The sequence below is a fragment of the Antechinus flavipes genome, chromosome 5 (assembly GCF_016432865.1).
Source record: "Antechinus flavipes isolate AdamAnt ecotype Samford, QLD, Australia chromosome 5, AdamAnt_v2, whole genome shotgun sequence".
NCBI lineage: Eukaryota > Metazoa > Chordata > Mammalia > Dasyuromorphia > Dasyuridae > Antechinus > Antechinus flavipes.
This window is the reverse complement of record NC_067402.1, coordinates 153,401,982-153,419,706: the sequence shown is the minus strand read 5'-3', so window position 1 is coordinate 153,419,706 and position 17,725 is coordinate 153,401,982. Positions and strand designations below refer to the sequence as shown.

Here is a 17,725-nt window from a genome sequence, read left to right as displayed (position 1 = left end):
AATGGGCATTTGAAAGCAGAGGTTGTAGAGCACCAAAAGAAATAACATATCTAAACATTTGAGAGTCTCAATTTTACTTACTTTCATAAGTAAATGCAAAACATGCAGACCAATATTTGTTTTATGGAACATTATGGAAATGTTTTGTATGACTACATATGTATAATCCATATAAATCCATATAATCCATATAAAATTGTTTGCCATCTCAGAGAAGGGGATAGGCAGAAAAGAAGAAAGAGTTTGGAATTCACAGTTTTAAAAACTGTACGTTAAAATTTATTTTTAGATATTACTGAAAAAGAATAAATTGCTTAAAAAAAAAAAAAACAGACCAGTTTTCTTGTAAGTTTCCTTGTCCCTAAGCCATTTCATGAGAGTGACATTAAATGTTCTATGTCAGAAGGTCTCAGGCTAATCACAGAGCTAACTAAAGGATGCAAGTTTAGCTAAAAACAAATGGGGAATTTATGAACCATCCTCATAGACAGGAAGAGTGATATAGGGGTTAGAGCTTTGAAGTTGGAGTCATGAAATACCTATGTGATTTTGGGCAAGTTACCTGTCTGAACCTCAGTTTTTCCACAGTAAAATGAAGAAGATGGACTAGACAGCCCCTAGAATTTCCTCTAATTCTAAATTTGTGATCCTGCCTCTTACATTAGCAGCCCTAGAAGTAGAACTAAGATCTACAGTAGCTATGGGATAGCAGTATCACATCCTATGAAAACTAAACACTGGTTTGTGAGTTAGTGGTATAGAGCATTGGTGTCGAATAAGAGTGCCTTTCATGTCACAGCATGATAGTCTACTGGCATCAGACAAAACAATTAATTTAAAATACATAAAATGTTATAAAATAGACAAAAATTGTTCTAAATAATTTTTTAAGTTTTCAAAGATAGTCAAACTGTATGGATGATATGCCTGATTATATATATATATATATATATATATATGCCTGAATATTAAAATAACATTTCACATAATTGAAAATTATACATATGGAAGGTTGCTTGGTTGCTTTGTCTGGCTGCATGTTACCACAATAAATATTTCACAATTAAATAATATTTTGAGGATCAAGTTTTTTTCCCTTGAAGTAAATCTTTCAGAACCAATAGAATGTAAATTAATTGAAAGCAGAGAATGTTTCATTTTTGTATTTTTTTATCCTCCAAGCCAAGCATGGGGACCACTAACACATAATGGATAGGGGACAACTAGATACCAGGCCTGGGGTCAGGCCTGGGTTCAAATCAATCTCAGACACTTGTTAGTTGTGTGAACATGGGCAAGTCACCGAATTCCTGTTTGCCTCAGTTTCCCCATCTGCAAAATAAACTGGAGAAAGAAATGGCAAATCACTCATATCTTTGCAAGGACCACTCCCAAAAGGGATCATAGAGTTAGATATGATTGAAAATAACTGTACAAAACCATACATAAGGATGCCTATAGGTCAACTATCAACTCATAAAAGCACATATTAGCATTATCTATGTTCTATTGTTTTTTTCATTAATTAAATGTTTCCCAATTACATTTCAGTTTCATTTGTATTTCCTTTGGGAGTATTGCTGGCCTATCAGACCACTGTGTTTAACACCTCTGGTGAAAAGGAAAGAGAATGATTAGACTCTAAATCAGAACACCTAAGTTTGAATTGAAAGTGCTGGCACTTTTTGAATTGAAAGTGCTGGCACTTTCTTGCTGTGTGATTTAATAAGTTATGTAAAACCTCTTATGCTCACTTTTTAAATATACAAAAATGAGATCATAAACCTGTTTCCATCAATGACTCAATCTTCTAGCATTTAATAAGGCTTTAATTGCATAGAAGAAGCCATGCTTGGACTTGAGGATAAAAATACAAAAATGAAACATATCCTGCCTTCAATGAATTTACATTCTACTGGCCCTGAAAGGTTTACTTCAAAGGAAAAAAAATCTTGATCCTCAAAATGTTATTTAATTTTGAAATATTTATTGTGGAGATATGTAGCCAGAAAAAACAATACTACATATATATCATTTTTAGTTATGTGAAAGATAGGTTATTTTAATTTAGGTTTGCATATCAGGTATATCATCTATACAATTTGACTATCTTTGAAAGCTTAAAAATCATTTAGAATAAATTTTGCCTGTATTTTACATCATTTATATATTTAAAATTGTGTTTTATCTGATGCCAGTAGACTATATAAGTACTCTGACATAAGAGGTACCCTTATATTTACAACTTTATATTCTTAGCACCTAGGAGAGTGCTTAGCTTATGGGAGACATTTAATAATATGCTTCTTAAAACTTACTGTGAGGCTGCTAGAGCAAGGACTACAAGCACCTAAGGGGGGGAAAAAAACTTGCTCAAGGTCAATTAATGATTAAGCCCCAACTAAAACTAGGGTTTTTTGATTACTTGTCCAATGCATTTGATAACATACAATAATAATGCATAAGATTCTTGTGGTTATGAATACAGTTGCTAAAAATAGTATTTCTTCTTCCTCTGGTAAATGGTATGAAACATATAAACAAAAAACTTTAGTGAACAATTTCATAGTAATACTTATATTGTTTTGGTTTCAGATAAAAGGAAACCTGAAAAAAAAAAGAATATGGACAGATATAGTTAGTCCCCTTCTTTGAATCTTAGTTAGGATATATTTTAAATTAAATATTTTAAATGAAATTAGAGATGTCATTTTAAAGGGAAAATAAGAAAATCTTATCCACTGCCTACAAATCTTTTCTTCATGAAAAATAATGTTGATTTAGTAAGCTGAAAACACAACTCTTTATTTAATTGTGAAATGACTAATTTGAATGACTTTAGATCCGGTAGAGAGATTAAAAACCTTTTTAATCACATTCACAAACAATTTCATTGTACTCACCTTTTATTAATAAATTCTAAATCAATTTTTAGAGAGAAAACTGCTCATACATATCTAATATTCCCACATAGTCTTACATATATGTGCTTTTAAACTTTATGCCTCCTCCCACCAGTGCTACAGGGTTAGTAAATAACCACCCCCCCCCAAAAAAAAAAAGCTTTTACTGAATATAAATCTCATGTTAAGAAGGCACAACAAGTCCAATAGCAGTAAAGACAAATATACAAAATAATTTTATTTACTATATCCAACTTTCAAAAAAGTAGCCATTTTATAGTATGCATGGGTGACAAATGCCAAATGATGGCATTATTTAATATTTTGTGAATACCTAGAATAGGCCAAGAAAAAATATTTCAGGAATTTTTAATAGTAAAAAAAAATTGTTAAGAAATAATAAACACATTACTTTAGTGTCCAATTTAGCAACATGCTATTATATAGATTGTCTTTTATATGCATTCAGGGATTTTTTATATGCACTTTTTTCTTAGAGAAATATTATTTAAAAGAAAAATTAGCAATCTGAAATGCATATGAAGTTGTTTTTATTTGGCATATAGAGATACAGATATCTGTATATAGAGATTATTAATATATAGATTACATTTTTTTAGATACCTAGTATACTACATACTATCTATAGATATATAGAACATTTATATATTCATATTTAATATCTCAGATAGTACAGATAGAAACTAATTTGGTCTCAATGTTGAATAAGCTAGATTGCTGTTAGGAAATTTTAACATTCCTCTACTAATCCTAAACATACGTGGAAAACAAAGACCCATCTTTTCAATGCCAGTATTCTAACAATATTGCCAAAAGGTGAACAAGACATGGAACACAACACACCCAAATGACTAAGAATGATTCATTTGGATACTGAGTATTTAAGGTATTTATAGAGATAGAGATAAAGATAGATATATATTGTTACAAGCTTATGGCCAACTTTGAAATAGGATCAACTGAGGACAAAAGAATCCAACTGCCTAATTTTACAACAGAGGAAATTGAGGGCTCTTAAATGACATGCTCAAAGTCAAGTGACATGCTCAAGGTCACACAGGTAGTAAGCATCCTAGACAGGATTTCAGCTCAAGTCCTTGGATAGAGCCAGTATACTTTTGATTATATTACATTGTCTTCTTTTTAGTCTTTAGATTTTATTTCACTTTCCCCAGTTTATGTATAAACAGAGTCACAGAATTATGGACATAGACTTATGGAGTATTTTTTTTTTTAAAAGCTAGTGACTTTAGAGGTTGATTTAACTCCTCATCGTACAATTCAGGAAACTGGAGACCTGAGGGTTGAATGAAATTGCTCAAGTAGTCTGGTTATGTCCAGAATTGAAATCTAAAACTCTCTGGTTTGAGGCTTCTCCAAGCAAAGGTTTTCATATGCCTGAGAAAATAAATGGATTAATAAAGCTTATTTGGGAGGGCAAGGGGGAAGGCAGATGTTCCTTTTAAAGTTCTTTTTCCTCCCAAATATTCTCTCCCCCCTTTTTTTAATTGCCTGAGAAAACCATCAAATTTGTTGTCTCTTGCTTGTCTGAATTATTTTTTGAAAAACAAAAACAAAACTCCTTAGCACAAACTGCTTAGTTCATATGTTATTTCTTTTGAAATTTTTACAATTAAAAGCATATTAGGGATTTTAATTAATAATCAGTACATTATTATAGTGCCATTTTAGAATGCAAAGCTTTTTTAATAGTATTTAGCTATCTTTAAAATAACTTATAGGGACACTTTACATAGTCTTCTAAATGACATTTATGAATTATTTCTCTATTTTAAAATAAAGCTGTAATGTTTAATTGTAATGCCAGAGAAATTGAGCAAGATAGAGATTAGAGAACAATTTAATAGTTTATTAAATGTAGAGATTTACTGGGACCAAATAGATCCATGGTTTGGTCCCAGGGCTGAACGAGAATATCATCTCAAAGAATATAGTCCTGAATGTCAGATACAAGATTCTTTTATAGAATTAAAGACCGATGACATAATGGGGGAGGTATCTGGATGGGGATGACCTAATAGGGGGAAGAACCTAGGATGAGGATGACATAATGGAGGCAGGTACCTAGGATGACATAATGGAGGGAGTTTCAGGAGAGGCTCATGATATGCTAATGATGTCTAAAATGAATAAAGACCTTTATCCCATTAAACATTAAGAGAGAATAAGTATAGCCTAAAGGTCTTTATGCTATCAAACACTGAGAGGGAATGGTTATAACCTGAGGCAGAGTAACTAAATAAAGACAATTAGGGCAACTGGGTCTGGACATTAAAAGAGAATGTGGCACAACATAATAATAAGATTCAAAGCATAAGAGATAAGAGTTAAAGTCCTAATGGAAAAAAAAAATCCATATCTCATGTATTGAGTTTTTCCTAGAATAAGATATAAAGAATCTGAATATACATTATGCCTAAGGGGGGAAAATATGTATCTAAAAAAAATTCTAAATTCTCCTTATGAATAGCCCAAGTGAACCAATTAAGAGAGGGAACTCAAGACATTCTCTTTGTGATATATCTGACGTCATTTTCTAGATTTACAATATTAGGGAAAAGGAATGATTTTCATGTTCTAGAAATGTTGCATTCTGTATAAGAATTGAGCCCATTTATCTGTCATTTATCTGCTAGTTCTAATCCATTGCATAACCTGTTACACTTCTTTACCAACCAATCTAAGCATAATGCATTATAATTTTCATTCTTTTGAACTTCCAAAGCACTTGTTTTTAGATCTTTTTCTTTTGCACTTTCATATTCTTTGCATTAGGAACATTTGTATACCTTATCTTCTCTACCAGCTAATGAAGAGCATAACAAGTCTGAGTGTTATTTGAACTATTTCATAAAACACCTTATGCTCACAACTTACATAATATGCTGCATGTAATAACCACTCAACACATTGTCTTTAAATGAGAAATTTTGACTCTAGATTTTCCCACTTGCTAAGTTACAGTTAGCTTAACTAAAGGATCACCTTAATAAAATCCCCCAAAAAGAACAAATTTAAAACTTCCAATTAAATACCAAATTAGAAATTCTGAAAATCAAAGGTGAGATTAATAAAATTGAAAGCAAATAAAGCCAAAAAATATTAAGACTTGATACTATGAAAACAATCGACAAAATAGATAAACCTTTGATTAATTTATTTAACAAAAAAAAAAGGAAAAAAATTACTAGCATCAAAAATGAAAAGAGTGAATTTACCAACAATGAAGAAGAAATTAAAGCAATGATTAGGAGCTATTTTGCCCAACTGTATACCAACAAATCTGACGATCCAATTGAAATGGATGAATATTTAGAAAAAATATAAACTGCCCAGATTAACAGAAGAGGGAAAAAATTACTTAGATAATCCCATTTAGGAAAAAAAAAAACTGAACACCTCATCAATAAATGCCTTATGAGAAAGTCTCCTGGGCCAGATGGATTTGAAACAATTAATTCCAATATGTAAACTATCTGGAAAAAGAGGGAAAGGAGTTTTGCCAAATTCCTTCTATGAAACAAATACAGTGCTGATACCTAAACCAGGAAGAGAAAGAAAATTATAATCCAAAATCCCTAATGAATATTGATGTAAATTTTTAAAATAAAATATTAGCTAAGAGATTACAATTTATCAGCAGAATAATACATTATGACCAAGTGGTATTTAAACCAGGAATGCATGGCTGGTTCAGTATAAAGAAAACTATTAGCATAATTGACTATGTCAATAACAAAGCTAATAGAAATCATATGATAATTTCAATAGATGCAGAAAAAGCTTTTGACAAAATACAGCATTCATTTCTATTTTTAAAAAAATACCAGAGAGCAAGCACCAGCCCTGAAGTCAGGAAGACCTCAGTTCAAATCTTACCTCAGAAACTTAACACTTCCTGGCTGTGTGACTCTAGGCAAGTCACTTAATCCCAATTGCCACAGGGAAAAAAAAAAAAAAAAAAAACCTAACAAACAAACAAACAAACAAAAAAACAGAGCATAGGAATAAATAATGTTTTCCTTAAAATGATAAGCAGCATCTATCTAAAAACCATCAGCAAGCATTATATATAATGGGGAGAAGCTAGATGCATTAATTTTATTAATTTATTGCTAGATGCAATAAGCTCAGGGGTGAAACAAGATTGCTCATTATTACCACCACTATTCAATATTGTACAAGAAATTTTAGCGTTAGCAATAAAAGTAGAAATAGAAATTGGAAGGGGTATTTTTGTAGGAAATAAGAACCATGGAAGATTTTTCCAGCTATGGAATGTTGAAAGTATTATTAGACTGATAATTTTATATAAGATAAACTATAATTAAGTGGAGAAATTCAGTTAAAATTTCATTTCAGTGATCTTTCAAGTGCCCAAGGCTTCTATCTGCTATTTACAATTCAGTTCAGTTAAAAATTTATAGGTATTTACTATATGCAAGGTGTTAAGAGTATAGAAAAAATAATGAAAAGCTGTATCTATCCTTGAGGAGTTTACAAAATGTTCTCCAAGGGATACAACATGTAAACATCTATGTAAATGGAAGGTGAGACAGGGAAAGGAGAGAGAGCACAGACATTTGGGGGCATTAGAAAAAACTTCCCAAAGAAAGTGGTACCAGGACCAGTCTCAAAGAAAACTAAGAATTTTAAAATAGTGGAAATATGGGGGTGGGGACAATGCCCTTTAGGAAGGAATCACAGCCTAGACATCTGCATAGATGTTGGATCTATAATGCCACGTTTTAGGAATAAGAATTAATCCAATTTGACGGGAATATGGAATGCTTGAAGGAAAGTTATGTGAAAAGTGTCCAGAAAATTAAACTAGAAGTAGATTTTGAAGAGTGTATTCACAAAAGCAACAGACAGCTAAATATACATATATTTTTGTATGACAGATTGCATCACCAATTTTCTTTGGTGATAATAGTTAGCTAGCCACTTCCTCAGTCCCTGATAGAGTAAACCTGTGGCAACATTTCTGTCTTATATATTATGAGGAACACAAAACTGGCCATATCTCATGGATATTAATTAGCCAACTGTTCCTCCTTCCAACAAACACACCTCCAGGGAGGCACAAAAACCATTTTTGTGTGAATGATGGGAAATCTGGACATCCAAAAACACTGTGGCTATTCCCAAAACAAATTAGTTATAATTTTGTTCCCATGGGTCCCTTTTATCCAGCTTAATCAACTCTAAACCCTCTGTACCCCAGCATACTATTTCTTACCCTTACTAATTATTTCATGAATCAAGCTATGAGATAGCTAACATTATTTAGAGTAAGATCTACACCTAAAATGAGGTAGTGATACTGAAAGGAGAAAGAAAGCGAAGAATTCAAGAGATGTGTCTATAAGGAATAATAACTGGTGTGAAGTTTAGGGCTTAGAAAAAGGAGAAATCAAGGTGAAGAAGTTTTAGCAACAGTGCAAGAATGATAGTATCTTGACTTTGAAAGAAATAGGAAAGCCAAAACAGGAAACATTTGGGCTGGAAGTGATGGACGTCATGTTTTACTTTTTATGCTTTAGGTGATGGTAAGGTTGCAATGATGAACAAATTTATTTTTATTATTTTTATTATTTTTTTTTAATTTTTGCTGAGGTATTTGGGGTTAAGTGACTTGCCCAAGGTCACACAGCCAGGAAATGTTTAGTGTCTCACGTCGGATTTGAACTCAGGTTCCCTTGATTTCAGGACTGGTGCTCTATCCAATACACCAACTAGCTGCCCCTGATGAACAAATTTAATTACAAACATTTAAATTTAGAGACTGAATTTTCTTGTCTGGAAATCACCTGAATAAATGAATTCAAGCACATTGAAACTGCTCATTCTTTTTCCATTGCATCTATGTTTAAGGAGTACAACAATGATACAGACTTTTAGCAGCTCTGAAGAGTAAGCCTTAGAAAGAATGATGATATGGAGTTTTTAATAGAATAACATCTCAATTTATTATAATGTGCATATCTGTATATCTTTAAGTTTATGCAAAAACTAAGATGCTTTTTTACTATTATGTCTCATAAGCAGTGATAGTACTGATTCATTAGCAGAGGCATTATTGTGACCAACTCTGTATAGGAAAAATGCTATTTAAGGAATTTGAAACAAAACAAACAAAAAAAAAAGACTCACTAAACTTCTCTAAAATGAAAGCCCAGTATTGTAGTGTTTTACTTATTGTTTTTGCATAAACTTGAAGTCACTTAACAAATCACTTAACCTCTCAATGGACTGAGCCTCTATCTTAGACTCTAAATTGGACTCTAAGTTTTCTCTAATCCCCCAAACTGTCTGTTCTCTCTCTCCTTTCCTTATCTCACCTCCCATTTACATAGATGTTTACATGTTGTATCCCTTAGAGAACATTTTGTAAACTCCTCAAACAAGAGGTGTTTGCATTGATTGAAGGAATTTCCACACAAAATGAAAAACAAGTACAGTCCCTATCTAGGTATTAAAGTTTAGTCTCTCTTAAGATGCTTCCTATATTTACATAGTTTTTTTTTTTTTTAATGTTTCCGATGCCTCTAGAAATGTATCTATTATTCTCAAAAAGGATTTTTTAATCTCTGAGAATATTTTCTGTTTATGTAATAACACATGATTATCTCTAAAACATATTAAGCAATGCCACTTCATCAAAAATCACACTGTCCCTGTATGTGATTTTATCTGTCCCTGATTTCTACTGAAAAGTTCCTATCACATATTGGCCATATAAATAATTAAGTCTCTGTTTAACTTTCTGCCTTTTACTTTCATAATATTCCACTTAACCCATCTACTTATCTATTTTGTCTGCCCCTCCTGCTGACAGACGGTAACTCTTTTATGTCAAAGAAAATGTTTTATGTGGATTAACTACCATCTGCTGACTTCACAGCAAATCATTTTGTAGTTAAGACTGCTTTATAAATGATGCAACATATAATTGGTAATTATGAAATACATGAGTGTGTAGTTGCTCTTATTGTTTGTCTATAAGGAATTAGAGTGGGGTATTAAAGACAAACTCAGATGAAAATAAAGTTCATTAATAGTCAAGGAGAGGAGGCTTTTACAGTGAATTCAAGCTGCCCTTCTTAGATGACTTATAGATCTTTTCTGTCCAAAAGACAGAAATCTGAAAATTATTTGACTTCTTTAATATTGAATGGCAAAAAAAAAAAAAAGACAAAACCCTTGAACTTTGAATTAATTAATTTTGTTGTCATATCAGTTCATTGGTGCCATCACCAAAATAATATGCATAGACCTTTTTATTGCAACTTTTAAAATAAGGGGCACACTCACTTAAATTGATAATCCTAATAGTCCTTGCATATAATTAAAGGGCCCTATGGAAGAGGTACAGCATGTGTTAAAGATAGTAGCATTGAATTTTTTTTTCACAATTTTTCCTGGTTTACTTAGATTTTTAAACATACACATGAATACATTATAACACAAACACAGAAACACTCATATATATTTATTTGGAACTCAAAATTTTGAAAATTTAATTTTCTAAATTTTGAGTTCCAAATTCTGTCCCTATTTCTTGACACCCCCTACCCCCTATATCCCTTTCCCTTCTTTAGTATCTCTTTGGGGTATAGGCCCAGTAGAAACACTCCTGGATCAAAGGATATGCACAGTTTGATAACTTTTTGAGCATAGTTCCAAATAGTAGCATGGAATTTTGAAGAGAATCCCTGTTAACAGGGAATACAATTAGAAAGAAATGTTACACTTTACAAAACTCAAATTATATTAAAGAAATTCACAAAAACTATCCATGATAAGAAATATACACAACACACACACACACACACACACACACACACACACACAAGTAATTCAATTTATATCATAATCAAGAGCTTAATAAAATAAAGGATATGAACTACTAGGAAAAAACTAATCTTTATTTGACAAAACTATATCACAAAAAGACATTGTTTACTATGTTATAAAACTAAGTTTGTGGTGAGACTTTTTGAAGGCAATAGACTTCACAAAGAAGAAAAACTAGGTACTTCTGTCAGGACATTTGAATTATAATTGAACAGTTTGAATTATGGCTTCTTAATATGGATACTATTCAATTCCTTATTATTGCCTACATATGCCCTGTCATGAATTATTGTGTATTTCAGAGAAGAAATATAGCCCTTTTAAAACTTTTTATTCAAGTTTCCTACAAATAAGTCTCATAAATTATTTATATATATATGAGATGAGGTGAGTGGGGCAGGCTGAGATTTGCTAGAGAATCTAGTTTGACCATCTTCTTACTCTTCATATAATGGAATAGAATGTTATTGGACGATAAGGAAGAAAGAATGTAAGATTTTATTGAAATAAGTGGTGACTTTACTGAATTATACATTAAAAAGAACAACATACAAAATGATTACAATAATAGAAATTAGAAAGCTACAAGAGGAAAAAAAATCTTGTATTGTAAATAGTAACCACTATATTAGTTGATTTTTCTTAGGTGTTTTAGGAGACTGTACTGGGGATAAGGAATTTTGTGTATATTAAAAAGTTTCTGCAGGATCAACAAAAATACTATATTTTTTTTTTGTAAGTTAATAGAACAAAATGACTACAGTGACAATGTTTAGCTGGTACTTATGGAGATGATTTTGTCAGCAAATTCTATTACATTTTATAATCTATTCTCTAACAAGCCAGGGTTTATTGAATTTAAAAAGTACAGCTACATATCCAAATCAGTATAAAAACAGGCTTAAAATAGTTAACTTTTTTGAAGTAGAAACTTGTTAAATGAAGGGCATTACTGGTATAAAGTATACAAAGATATTAACTAGAAGTTTGTTCCCTTTTCCAATACTTTTGAATTTGTAGTAAATAATTGTCACTCTAATATATTACTGGTGCCAAACAAATGTAAACTCAAAGTGTACATAATATGAATAAAAGAAGCAAAAGAAGAGTCTCTATACATTTATTTGATATTTCTGTTCTCATAGCAAATTTTTTCTTTAAATTCTTTAGGAATGTGTAATTATTTTTTTTTTAGATTGATAAAACAGGTTTATTATTATATAAGCAAAGTTAAAGTATAGGAGAAGGTAGAGATAAGGAGGGCACTGGACAGAGGGTCCAGTGGACAGAGGTTCCTCACATGGTAGCCATGTTTGGAATCTCTGCCAGGAATGTGTAATTATAAAGCATTTGACCTTATTAATTACTAATGCAATTAGTTTTCATTTTATGTAGAATAGTTTCTCACAAAAGAAAAACATCTTCAGTGCATCTCGGTTTTCTTTATAATTCCCAAATAATTATATCTTCTTTTTAAAAACTGTTAGCTGTGTTAACTAGATAGACACTCTAAAATACTATTTAATATTAGTCTTGTTATTTCTGTGCTTTACAATAAAGTACCTGTTTTTATCTGACAAACAGACTACTTTCTATAAACAAATGTTTAGAAATCAAACCCAATGGTAGCATAGTTAGGAAAATATTGTGGCTGTTGCTCATTTGTAGATGCCACATAAAAGATAATGCTAACCTGATAGATTTATCTGGAACTAAACTAAACATAGTATTTTTATGACAAAGGGGAAAAAAAAATGAACTCCAGTCATCCAAAGCTCATCTTAAAAAATAATAATAATAATTTGAACACCCAAAATGGCCATACTCTTTGTTGCTATTGTTTTGTAGAAATTTTTTAAAAAATCAGATTGAGTGTTTTATTCAGTATCTTTTATTTGCATCACTGCCAAACTGATTCTTGGTACAACTGAATGAATGACTGGAGCCTAAAATAATAGGCAAACATTATTATCTATTATTATTTTAGCACCTATATAATAGCAATATCCCTCCCTCATTGGAGTTTTGTATTAAATAAATTGATGGTCCAATTACATTTCCATTTTAACATAAATTAAAGATCATGTAAAACTTATAAAGGCAATATTATGGAACAGTCAATGGTTAAAAACAATGACTGGAGAATTAGAGATTTCCCAATAATGGCCAAAAAACTACTTATTAATCTTGTGGTAATCCATTATGTGAATTTCTAAGATCTTATGCTATGTAAAATGTTTTAGTCTTAAACCTCCTAAACAGTATAATGTCCAACATTTGCATGTCTTAAGAATTTTGGATTTTATCTAGCATAGAAAGTCAAAATTGAAATTGACTATTGATTTAAAATCTAGATAGAAATAGCTTGGATAAATGAAACTGATGACCATTTAAAAATCTCATTTGAGCCATTATTTAGAAACTCTTCTTTCACTGAACCATTTATCAAAACTGCAAACCAACTTTCCCCTAAGAATATAAGCACTATCTCTGGTCAATAGAAACATAATGAACTTGGACTACATAATCTTAATATACATATTGTTTACTAAAAACCAGTAATTTACCTAAAGCTTTAATTGTTTTATCTATCAAAGGTTAAATTACAATTAAAACAATTAAAAACAAAGACATTCTTTCACAACTAATTTATATGTTGAAGCATTTCCAGTGATTATTTTTAAAGTCCTGGAATTTTAAATATCCTAAATAGTGGTTAGAGTATTATGTTATCTTAATCATCCAATTAAATCTAAACTCTAGGCAAATTCATTTCTAATTCTTTTAAGTTCTTAAGAAAAAAGGGAAGAATGTCCTCTGCACATAATTTCTGTGAAGGTTTCTCTTTTTTCTCTTCCCCTGTCCCAAAAAGATTCATTTCTTTAATATTTTCAATAGTTAAGAAGTTCTGTGATATTTAGATTTATGTAGATGATAATCCATTTATAACTCCTCCTGAACATGACTTGTGACTATGTTCTCCCCTAGTATTTCCCTTGAGAGAGTGTCCAATATATTGGAGTCCTTCCTTTAGGTCATTTTATACATCACAGGCATCAGTCTGGTACTTAGGTTATTGACTAGTACAAGTACATCTGAGGAATAATTCTTCCTTACTTCTTAATAGTTTCTGTTCATACTTATCTTTGATGAGATGCCTTGCTCCACACCTTAGGTATATATCATCACTGAAAATATGTTGTAGTGTATTTCTATCTACTGTGTGTCCTTCCCTTGATTTTGGGTCACATGACACTATGATTTCTCAGATATCGTGATGTTATAAAATTTATAATCATCGAGAGTCATATAAGGATCAATAGTCTGTGTGAATTCATGCCATCAATTTACAAGTGTCAATGCCAAATTCAAATTAGAAGAATTGATATGAATGAAATGATATTGAATACAGTTGCAAAAACTTCACACTGATCTATTCAAATGAATGATCAATTTTTTAAGATAAAAAATTGAACAAGTTAAAACTATTAACCTTGATTATAACCATGCACTATAAAAGGTTCACTGTTGGAAAATAGTAGCTATATTAAGGAGGACAAAATTTTTTAAGAAACTAACTCAGAAAACATTTGATTTTGCCAAAGAAATGTGTTTGCCAATAGTATGTCAATTAAATAAATAAATCCTTTTATAAGGATAGTCATGAAAGATTATGAGTAATGTCACATTTACTAAGCAAAAAAAAAAAAAAAAAAAAAAAAACAACAAAACCTGAAAATGAAGGCAATTTTGCAGAAATCCTGTTGTAAAAGGTAACTAATTCACTCCCTAGAACATTCAAATTTCAGTTTGATAATAGGACAACAAAATAGAAAATGGAATTGATGTGTCGACAATTTTATAACATTTTTTTTCATTGATTACTTTGGACCACCACATTTGGATTACAATATTCAGTTTCTAATAAAGTTTCTTTGTGAAAAAAAAAAAGAGAGTAAAATGGCAATTAAGAAGATGTAATCTAAAACAGTGACTGGTTCATGACATTTAAGAGGCCTATGCATGTCTTGCAAAAATATTTACTGTTGTTCTGCACTATCTCTTAATATGGGATCCAGATAGAAAAAGATAATTCCTAATAGTCAGTGACAAATTTTAGGTTCTCCAGTTTGATATACAAATGATTTTATTGTTACAGATTTTACAAGACTATCAATCTATCTACCTATATATATCTATATATTCAATAACTCATCATTCATGTTCCCACTATTTATTTTCATTAAATATTTTAAAATTGTTTAAAGTTGAACTATACTAGTTTTGGCCAACAGTTTAATTTGTAAATGAATTCTTATTTTCTGGTTTTAAAAGTCAAGGTGATATGATTTTTCAGATAGTTGATACTGGGTTAAAAAGTAGATCTCATTTAAAAACAAACAAACATAAAATGTTTCTGAAAGGATAAATCTGATAAAAGATAAAAAGAAAACACAGGTACTATTGTGTAAAATAGTTTCCTTTAATTTCTGGTGTCTGTATAAGCATAAAAAATGACAAGCTTCTTAAGCATCTATAGGAAATTAGCCTTTGGGAAATATCAGGAAAAAGAACTGTCTAAATGCTCATTTCAGTTTCTTATGGGAAAAAAAAAAAGAATTGCTTCTCATTGATTTCTTTTGGTACAGGTTTGTGATTTTCCTTGAAAATGTAGAAGTTATTTTCTTTGTGAATTATGGACTTAAGTTTTTCAGTCTATTTTTGAAGTCTATCATCAGCAGACAGATTTTCTCTGAAATATGTGTATGTTTGTGTATATAGATAGATAGATAGATGTATATATAATTTAATAATGCCATGTTTTCTTTTTTTAGCTTCCCCATGGGTTGATAAAACTCGAACACCAAACAAGATAGATCTCTATGATGTACGCAGAAGGCCATGGTAAGATAACATGCATTTAAAAAAAAAAAAAAGGAAGAAATAAACCATTTTTGTTGGGGAAAAAAAATGGTTACTTTTTCCTCCTATAATAAAAGATAATGTAATATAGTGAAACCACCAGTCCAATAATATCAAGATAACTTAAATTTAATTACTCTATTATTTAGCAACAATATGACTTGCTCTAACTTTACCTTTCTGATCCTTCTTCTTATATGTAAATTGGCTTACAGTTTAGAAAGTGCTTTAGGAACATTGAAGAGCTATAATTTATATGTGTATGTATATATATATGTGTGTGTATAGATATACATGTTATATGTACATATACATATGCATATGTGTGTTATTATTACTTTAACATAAAGACCATATGGCATTGCATGTAGAAAACTAAAAGTCAGGAAGATCTGGCTTCAAATCTTGTCTCTGACTGTTGGCTCTATAACCTTGGATAAATCACTCAAATTCTCAACTTTTGAAATATGTCTTCAAAACTAATTTACAGAGAAAGTGCTTACCAGTATTGATAAGATAGAATTTCCTTATCTGAAATCACATATCCTGTACCATGAAAATCATAGGTGCAGACTCCAATACCTATTCCTGTTTTGTTTTGCTTTGTTTCTTGACAAGAAGAATGATTATTTGGTAAATCATTTGAGTACTTTTTAAACACAAGTTCAGTGAAAGCTTTGCTAATTTATGTTCACTAAAGAATATTGGGGTAAAACTAATCCTGCCAATCAGGATTATTAATTCTTTCTATTTAACATTACCAGACACTCTAATTTAAATGATCATATGCAGTGCTAGTATTACTTTTTAAATTATAGGAATCTCCATGGTGATCTCCCCTCAGAGAAGAGGATATAGGAGAATGTAACTTGATATGGGGAGGAGACAAGTCACCTCTAACCCTGAATTTCTGAGGCTGGTCTCATTAACCCCAAGTGTCATCTTTTGCTATTTGATTCAATTCAATTCAACAAGCATGTGATAACTACTTAATAAATGCAACATAGGAATAACTAAGTCAGTTGTGTCAAGTGATGAAATTTTTATTACAACTTTGTGATAATTAACTTTAATTTTTGCTGCCTATGCAAATGCACATTAAGTGCAAAAAAAAATTCAAGGAGATAGTATAATTTTACTTGGAAATGTAACATGTCATCCTTCTGTCTCTAGCATTTGCAAATGTATTTCATTAATTTATGTAGCTTGGTCCTTCAAAGTAATCTTAAATTGCAATCCTTTAAAAACAAAAGTTTTCTTCAATTTTATGCTGTGTCTGATTAAATGGATTTGAAGGATTGAATCTTGTGTTTCTTCTCATGGTGGATATAAATAAAAAACAAAAATAATGTCAGGAAAATAAAAACAAATTAAATGGATGCTTCTTAATTGGAGAAATGGCCACATAAGTGCCTGTGTAACACTGATTCTGGAGTTTCTGAATTGTGAAGAATACGCATAAATTATAACATATTAACTTATAAATGTTACTTTAAATTTGAGAAGATTTTTAAAACTATTTTGTACTTCATGTGTAGTTTTTATTTATGTAATTTCACATTTGTTTCCCTCTCCTCAATTTTTTTTTTGCCTTTTAATCACCAAGACTTACTACAATGCCTTATATAAAACAAGCGTGTAATAAATATTTTAATGGAATCAAAATGAATTGCATTGAAGTAAATTATATAAATTTGAATGTACAAAGTTGAATGGTCAAAGATTATACCTTCAGTCAATAGTCAGTAAAACTTTTCCTCCCCTTTCATTTAAAAAAAAAATGTATCTTTTGCAGGTATATCCAAGGAGCTGCATCTCCTAAAGATATGCTTATTCTAGTTGATGTGTAAGTATTTTAATATTTCATATGTATTTTGGGGGGGGAGAATGAAAACCCTGTTCCTTTTGTATTAGAGAGCTGGAAAAAATGGTAGATTGGAAAAGATTCTGTATTTAGAGTGATTTTTAAAGCTATAAAGGGAAAGAATACATACTAC

General features: G+C 30.6%; 1 protein-coding gene across 4 annotated transcripts in view; it reads left to right on the top strand.

The window, feature by feature from the left end:
• CACNA2D1 (calcium voltage-gated channel auxiliary subunit alpha2delta 1) overlaps window positions 1-17,725 on the top strand; it is a 688,069-nt gene that overhangs the window by 547,380 nt on the left and 122,964 nt on the right. For all 4 annotated transcript variants that reach the window (XM_051961631.1, XM_051961630.1, XM_051961629.1 and 1 more), the window contains exons 8-9: window positions 15,641-15,710; window positions 17,524-17,574. In XM_051961631.1, the coding sequence (XP_051817591.1) occupies window positions 15,641-15,710; window positions 17,524-17,574 (121 nt within the window). The remainder of the gene's footprint in view (window positions 1-15,640; window positions 15,711-17,523; window positions 17,575-17,725) is intronic.